An 8,314-nucleotide genomic window follows, 5' to 3' on the forward strand; every position below is an offset into this window, starting at 1 on the left:
CAAATAAATCCATGATTTCAGAGTTAACAAGTCAATTATGTATTTGGTACGATACTTTAGTTAATAAGCTACTGAACCGAGTTTAGAATCCCTAGGCCGAGTTTGGCGTCAAGAAGCAGTGTTAGACTTTTGACAATATCTCAACGATTGGTTTCTCTTTATCAAATCTTACGGTACTTACGGAAAGGTAAATAAATTTGGAAGCCATCAGTAATAATAACATTCCGTTTGGTGCTAAACTGCACTAGATTAAGAAAGGGTAAGTGCGGGTTGTGCTTAATAGGCCGGAAATGGAGTAGTTAACCCTACTTACAGGGAGAGAGTCATTCATACAATCAAATCCGATTTACTGAATTGTTTTGATACATATAAAACTTCATTAAAATCGATCTGAATCCAAACTCTCATCTTTGATAAGCAAAACCCTTAATAACTGTTCTATCTCAACATGGTAGTTTTACATGGCCAGATTCTTCATTGACCTAAACCTTTATGCAATCAAATCACATGCCAATTGGTGAGAATTTTCCTGAAGCTGTCGGAACATCTCTAGAGTTACCAAAATCCTCCAGATGTTCATTGATCAGACTTAAAGATCCCGTAAATTCCCAAAACTCTCAGCACTTACCCGAGCTTCACGTCATATTGTGTATTTCTATAGACTTATTCTCTGGATGACCCTGAAAATATTTCAACTTACCCGAAGATCTATCTTCTCTGAATAATGCTAACGGAGTTTCTCATAACTTCTCAAACTTTAAGCTTCTCTGGATTTGCTTGAAGTTTTCAAAATTTACTAGATGTTCTCGGAACTTCTCCTAAGATGCTGCGATATTCCTTACATGTATGAATCTTCTCTGCCGTTCCCGTTATTTTTCTGGCATTATCTAAGATTCTCTGAAGTTCCCGTAATTTACCAGGAAGTCAGGGCACTTCTTTGAAGTTCTGTGGACTACTGCGAAGTTCCCTAATCTTTTCTGAAGTTCTATCAATTTCTTTGGACTTTCCTGAACTTATCGGGACTGCTCTAAGGGAGCATCCATTAATTACGTTATGCAAAAATTGGCCGAAACTAGCTCCCTCTTGTTGGCTAGCTTGAGCTTCCCAACAAACAATTTTAGCTGCAGCTTAGCTTATACAGACACAAATTAGCTGCATAAGGTAAATTTTGACTGTATAAGCTAATCTGCAGCTAAAATTGTTTGTTGGGTTGAAACCCTAGAGCTTCAAGGTCGGCTCCTGGCTTGTCGATAATAATCAGAAGTACAAAACACCTTATCGTTATTTTCAACTCTTTTATTACTTACGGTTTTGGTGTCTGTAGTGTGGGGTTTTTCGGCGGCGGATGAACGGACTGTTCACAGTGGATGCCGGTGCTCGACGGTTGTCACCGTGTGGCACGACGGATTTTGCACTGGGGCTCGATCGGGTGATCGACGGTGTTCTCTAAGTGGTCGTCTGTGTATTACCGATGGACGCTTGCTACACGGGTGTTGGCGTGTTAACGGACGCCCTCGTGGTTTAACTCGTAATTAATGGGGCCTAAGGGGAATATGAGAGGTGGTCTTAGGGCTGAGAATTCCGCTACCGGGTTATTAATTGGGTCCTACCTGACTCCGTATTCAGTGGTATTAGCTGGTATTTGTTGGCGACTCTGTATATTTCCCAAGTAACAATTTGGGTTTTATGAGGGTTCTGTAGACCATGATTTTGACTTGTAGAATTCTATAAAACCACGATAAAACTTGCAATGTTGCTTGGGTTCACTTCTTTTCAAAACTTATAACAAACTTGGCAGATCGATCTATATCGCGCAATGGCTGAAGTGAAAGAAAACCTTCTCTTCAGTTTGACCCAGTAGCTTCCCCCTTGACCTAAGCCCATTTCCACCTCTCTTCCACTTTTCCACCACCCCTTGTCCATATCCTTCTCCTGTTTCCAACGCCCACCTTCATCCTTACTCCTTCTCGTTATGTATTATGTGTTGTTGGTGTGACTGGGTTACAATATTTAATTGGACTGTTGGTTTGGGAGTGGTCTTTTATTTGACTTACATATTTCATTATATTCACATTCAGAAACAAGACAATATTGCATACAAGAAACTGACATGCTGATTTAATTCACAATGAGTACACATATACCCTATTCCTCGCTCTCGCTATCTCATGATATTTCTCGCTCGAAGTGAATCAATAAGGTACAGGAACCAAAACGGTAACAACTGTTACGTAACGATGAACGATCTAAAAAACTAAAGTTCTTTGGACTTCTTGTACGTTATACAGATTTCCGGGAAGTGCTTTGGATTGAAGTTCTATAGGGTTCTTGGATGTTCTATGGACTATACGGAAGCTCTACTCTGACTTTTGGAACTTTTTACCAACTTCCCAAAAGTTCTCCAGACTTCTCGAAAGTTCTATGGTCTTTTCGGAAGCTCTGCAGACTTTTTGGAAATTATATGGACTTTTTGGAAGATTTACGAATTTTTCATAGATCTTCCGATATGTTCTTCCGACACGCTCACGGATTTTACGACAAGTACATGGATCCTCCAAAAAGTCCAATGGAAGTTCTGGCTAATATATGGATCTTACGAATGTTTTGCCATTTTTTTAACTTCACGATACTCTCAATCATTGCTGAGATTTGTCATTGTCCTTGGTAGACTTTCACGAGATATTGACAAAATTGTTTTTCCCATACTAGTTGGGTGCTGGGTGTCGCGCAAGCTTACTCCTGACCAAAAACACGAACGCGAGAGCACTTGAAAAGAGTGTTTGGACTTGCTGATGCGGAATCGGGCGAACTTTTGTCGTCGATTGATAACTGTTGATGAAACCTGGATCCGCAACCTGAAACCTACACCGCAGAGAACAGAATGAGTGCCCGGCAATGGACTAAAGTCGGAGCACGAGTGCTCCGAAGTGGCCGAGGGAGGCTCGATGGGTCGGAAAGGTTATGGCGTCGGTTTTCTGGGATTGTCAACGCATACTCTTCGTGGACTACCTCGAAAAACAGTCAGTATTACTGTGCATTATTGGAGCGATTGAAGGCCAAAATCGTTGCAAAACGGCCTCACACGAAGCCGGTGCACAAGAGCATCGCAACCACGCAAAATCAATGACTTACGGCTCCAATTGCTTCCGCATCCACCGTATTCGCCCGATTTGGCTCCCTCAGCAGACTTGGTAAAAACACCGCTCGGTAGCAACCACAGCACTGGGTTTCTTCGAAAAAGCACCCGGTGTCGGGGCAACATGTTGGCACGCCACCGCACCAAAAGAAAAACCCGAACGCGGTGCTACGGGCTTCGGCTCGCCACCGTGCGGCACGGAGCCAACGAACCGCTCATTGGTGATGCGCTATACTCGGTCCCATTTGCGTTTTTGTCAAAACTGAGTTTTTCAATGGAAGTGTAGAAAGTAGCTCATAGTTTCATTATCCTACTCGATGAACTCAAGAAATTTGTTGTGAAATAGTTTAGAAAAATGGGCATGCAAGGTGCGAAGCAAACTTAAAACGCGTTCTTAATTGCGTCTGTCATTTCTCTCGACAGGAACAGGGTCCGTCGGATACGGATGTGTTGGCCATTTCAAGACCAACAATTGAAATGGCCTTAACTCCATTTCGTAAACAAATCTTGTAAGGCCATTTTCTCGTGAACCGAAACCTTCATTCGCAAATCTAAACCACAATCGGGTAGAGGAGAATTCCGGAGTGATTTGAGATTTGGGCGTAATAGCATTTGTAAACAAACACGTCAATATAGCGGTGCCGGTGGTGTAGTGGTAAGCGTGATTGCCTCTCATCCCAGCAGGCCTGGGTTCAATCCCAGTCGGCGCCGCCGGGATGTTCTGAGGCATAATCTCTGATCACGCCTTCCTTCGGAGGGAAGTAAAGCCGTTGGTCCCCGGTTCATGAGTTGATGGGTCGATAGGTAGGGTCCAGGTGTGGGAGCTGCCTCCCTAGCGTCGGTAGCATTGGTGCTCAGCACGGAAAACAAGATCGACGGAAAACAAATCAAGGAAAAAAAAAACACGTCAATCACCAATTTCTCGCGAATGAAAGCTCAATCTCAAAAACTAATAACGCTATGAGGTAGAGGAATGATTCCTCTATCATTAGGTATAGTTTGTTTATGAGATTGAGCTTTAATTCAAAAGAAATCGGCAATTGACGTCTTTGTTTACAAAAGCAATTACGCCCAAATCTCAAATCACTCCGGAATTTCCCCTACCTGTTCATTATGTTGGTTTGCCTTTGCGAACTTCGTTTCGCTAGAAATTGGCCTTACAAGGTTTGTTTACAAAATGGAGTTAAGGCCATTTCAATTGTTGGTCTTGATTTTCGAAATGTTGATAATTATTTACAACCGGGTGAAAATACTTCTTCGCTCCGATGGGCACTACGTAATAAAGAAATAAAAACGAAACGCCTGTCATCTACGAACAACTCGAATCAAGCAAAATATTTAGATCAACCATAGAAAAGGGTCCATCAGTATTTGTAAACAAATCGTTCTAAAGCCCTTTCCTAACAAGTTTCCCCTACACGATATGGTGTTGGTTTGCGTGGGTGGCCTTCGCTTTGTGAGGAAAGGTCTTTAGAACGGTTTGTTTACAAATGCTGAAGGGCTCTTTTCTATTGTTAATTCAGAATTGTTTTTGGTGCTCTGGTGTTAATTTTACCACTCATCATTCTCGTCTACGATTATGTTTGGTACATGTTGTGCCGCGCTGCGTAAACTAAAGAAAGTTTTCTAAATAACGTTACAGTGAAGCAAATTGTATTCGCAGTAAAAAAAGAACAACAAAATTAACTTTTGATTGACCTTTGCAAGAAACAATCTATGGTTTTAAGACAATTATATTTGCCGCATTAATGCAACATGCATTGACGGCATTGGCTCTTCACAGAGTGATAGTTCCTTAGGTGCTGTTCATAAACTACGTAAACAGTTGAGGGGGGGGGGGTTGGAAATTGTCCACGGTCCATACAAATTTTAAAATTTCAGGGGGGTGGGGTCAAAAAATTCCAAAAACTGTAAACGTAGCTAATGAACAGCCCTTTTGAGATTTTTCATTTGAGCGACAGAGTACGGAACAGCCCGCCATGCTTACCGCACAGAATGACAGTTGTTTGTGGAGTTTTCTCATAGGAGTAAAGAGGTACAGTATCGCCGAAAAGGTCAATCAAAACTTAGCTACAGGTAGACTACGAAATGGAAAAAAAAAGAAGAAGAAGAAGAAGAAGCACGATATTCTGTCTGGCACCGGACCCTGGCACGGAGCCGTACGGAGCGCACCGAATAACCATAGCACGGCAACAAGCCTAATAAAACGGCTCCGCGTTCAGGTTTCTTGTTCGTATCGGTGGCGACCCGAAGAGAGGTACCGAAACCGAGTGCGTGTTAGCTTTGAACGGGGAGTTATATTCTTGCACGGCTCGCAGTGCCGGTGGGTGTTTTCCCAAGCTCAGACTATTATCTGTTCTCAAACATCAAAAGATGGCTCAACAATAAAAAAAAATCAGCTCACGTGAGGAAATCATCAACGCCGCGGAGGAGTATTTTGCGGACCCTCCGGAAAATTACTTTTCGGACGGGATCATGAAGTTGGAAAATCGCTTAATATCGTTACACTTCATTTCGTTACAAATTATGCCAATAAAAAAAACTGTACATATTTGTCACTGACAGCATTGCACTGAGAATTTTCAATATCGCCATGTATTTTAGAGATTTTGCAGCACTGATCGGAACTGTCAATATTGAAGAGGGTCACTTTTTTTTTACTTAAGTTTTTTGTTATTAAAAAATTAATTTTCTTGAAATTCTATGGAAACAAACTCAAACTAAACTCAATTAACATCAATGTCAAATTTATTGATTTTCAAACAAAATTGATTTTCCTTAAAACTAAAATTTCCATCTTTTCAAAAGATTCAGTTCAGTTGTACGTGCTCAACTTGAGTCGCGTTTCGCTCGTTCCACTCGGATGCCGTGCCTTGCAGATGAGCGTCTTGCCGCTGTCACTGGCTTTCACCACCCGCTGGAGCACCTGTTGCGTGGTGATCGCTCCCCGAGTGCTTTTCGTCAGGAATGGCGTCGAGAGGCCTTCGTAGACCAGCTGATCGTCCAAGAACCACAGGAAACTGGCTGCCGGCTTGCCATCCCGTGCTACGCATTCGACGACCATGGTCGATCCAACCTTGAATGCTCCATCGCTGGTTTGGACGTCACTCGAAACCAACAGCTGTGGAGTGGATGGCCTTACTTCCACCCCCTTGATAGCGTCCTTTTGGATGAGGTTTGCATTGTTGTGTGCTGTAGTTAAAATTTCAAAAAAAATAATTCAAAGTGTCCCTTAAAACATTCCAAAAACACGTACACTTTCTCAACTTGATTGGCAATGCCGTTTCAACGAACCCATTCGGGTACAGTTCATGTTCTGCCCGGCAGACCAACTGTTTCCGATTGTCTTCGACTGCGACCGGTTTCCGGTAGAACTGCTCAACAGTTGCCTTTTGGTTGACGACTTCGGTGAATGCAGCTCCCAGTTCGTTGGTAACGGGCTTTCCGTCCAGATGCCAGGAGAGCTTAGCGGCTGGCCATCCATTCCGGGCTGCACACCTCGCAATCAACGGCTTCCCATAGTCAAACTCACCGTTGCTGTCGTCCACATTGCTGGACACTTCAATGACCGGTAGTTCGGGAGCAACTGCTTGATTGAAATTTGATTATCACGGGAACTTAAATGTTACAAAAAATTCTAAAACGTCACCTCTGAACGCGATATCGATTGTGCCCTTGTACGTTTGGCCCGCAACGGAAAGTATGCACTCAAATGTTCCTCCATGTTTCTCCTCAACCTGCGACAACGTTACACCGCAGGATCCTCTGTTCCAACCCCGTCCGAAGTAGGTGATGCCCTGCACCGGAGTCGGCAGTCGTTCACTGGCAGCAAACGGAGCCGCCACTCCAGGGACTTTCACTATGCAAAAATCAATCGGTTGACTTCCCGGTATCTCACAAAGCAGATTGAGATTGCGATGGCCCTCGGCCACGAAGGCTGACTTTGGAGCGGTGAGCACTTCGATACCACTGCTTAGGACTGAAAATAAATTTTCCGAATTGGAGTCACTTTTCCGGATGGGATCTTCTAAATTTTGTTTCGTAACCCACCGCAAGGTGCAAGAAGCACTAGTGTTGCTAAAAACTTAAACATTTTCTGAACAGTGCTTGTGAGGAATCGATGGTTCGTAATCTTATATCAGCACTAACTCACTGTCCACTAAAAGTTATTTTAGAAATGTTAGCCGTTGACGGGAAATACAAATTCGCAGCTGCGACAACGCACGACCCCGAACTGAATGGAGATCGGTGGCGTGCCGGTGGCTTTTAAATTCTTTCCGGCTCGTGGTGGAAAAGGTTTCTTCTTTGGGAGGGTGGATCACTTAGCAGGTTTAAACGAGTTTTGCTTGGTGCTTATAATTTGAACTTTGGTTCCGTGATCTTATGAGTGCAATTTAGTCATCCTGTTTATGAATTTCCTTTTTTTTTTCTCGAGCACAATACCCTTCATCTCCGAACCAGTTACATCCTCCAAAAAGATAAACCCACACTAATGATCCCGTATGTATATTACTACTTTCGGAAATAATGTATCTCATGAACTGATCCAACCAGTTTCAACCCCCCACACTTGTCTTTAAAGGATTGCCCTTCTATCTCCTCTTACTCCCTCCCACCCGCATTTCTCCTTCCGTTATACGAATTTGGCTTAGTTTGGTGCAAATTTGGCACTTAAGTGCGTTGATTTTCACGATAGACGGTTTGTCTCCTATCGTTGATCATTATCATCGCCGACCGGTAAACTGCATATGCTAATTAGCCGGGGCCGTTTTTGGTTATTTTCGCTGACGCCACCAGAAGAATAAAACCGACGACGATTGCGACCGATGACAGAGGGAAAACAAGCAACTAGTTCCTGACTTTTGAATGAAATTTGAATATTTCTGTCACAAACAAAACGGAACCATATGCTGGTTGTTTGTTTGTATTCTTGGGGGTCCGATCGTTTTAGTCCGATTTTATGGTTGACTTAATCGAAAGCGAATTAATTATGACTACATGCGTATCCTGCCTCCTACCGCCAACCCCCTCACCCATGGACTGATCGGGTCGGGTTGGCAAAAATGTTGTATGGAACTGTCAATATCCGACCCCAATCAAATCGACATCGGAATGAACTTGAACCTGCGTGTTGTTAGAGGAAACGGAAGAGTTTTACGGCTGTGCGAAGTTTAAGAT

The 8,314-nt window shown here is 43.1% G+C and overlaps 1 protein-coding gene across 1 annotated transcript; it reads right to left on the bottom strand.

Annotated features, from left to right (window-relative positions):
* Nucleotides 1–5,860: 5,860 nt before the first annotated feature.
* LOC135710899 (fasciclin-3-like) lies at nt 5,861–7,242 on the bottom strand. Its single transcript, XM_065233607.1, has 4 exons — nt 7,187–7,242; nt 6,786–7,115; nt 6,393–6,722; nt 5,861–6,328 (listed from the first exon to the last, which is right to left on the bottom strand). The coding sequence occupies exons 1-4, from the start codon at nt 7,227–7,229 to the stop codon at nt 5,952–5,954; spliced, it is 1,080 nt and encodes a 359-aa protein (XP_065089679.1). The 5' UTR covers nt 7,230–7,242; the 3' UTR covers nt 5,861–5,951.
* Nucleotides 7,243–8,314: the final 1,072 nt, after the last annotated feature.

This window comes from Ochlerotatus camptorhynchus, unplaced genomic scaffold (genome assembly GCF_037179485.1).
Source record: "Ochlerotatus camptorhynchus isolate MF236.1 unplaced genomic scaffold, CSIRO-AGI_Acam_v1.1 ptg000406l, whole genome shotgun sequence".
In the NCBI taxonomy this organism is placed as follows: Eukaryota; Metazoa; Arthropoda; class Insecta; order Diptera; family Culicidae; genus Ochlerotatus; species Ochlerotatus camptorhynchus.

Bases quoted from the DNA above. Each gene is read 5' to 3' on its own strand.
- LOC135710899 (XM_065233607.1), bottom strand. From the start codon at position 7,229: ATGTTTAAGTTTTTAGCAACACTAGTGCTTCTTGCACCTTGCG. The intron at 7,116-7,186 runs GTGGGTTACGAA...ATTTATTTTCAG, and splicing joins AGTGCTTCTTGCACCTTGCG to TCCTAAGCAGTGGTATCGAA. The intron at 6,329-6,392 runs GTACGTGTTTTT...TTTTAACTACAG, and splicing joins GCCAATCAAGTTGAGAAAGT to CACACAACAATGCAAACCTC.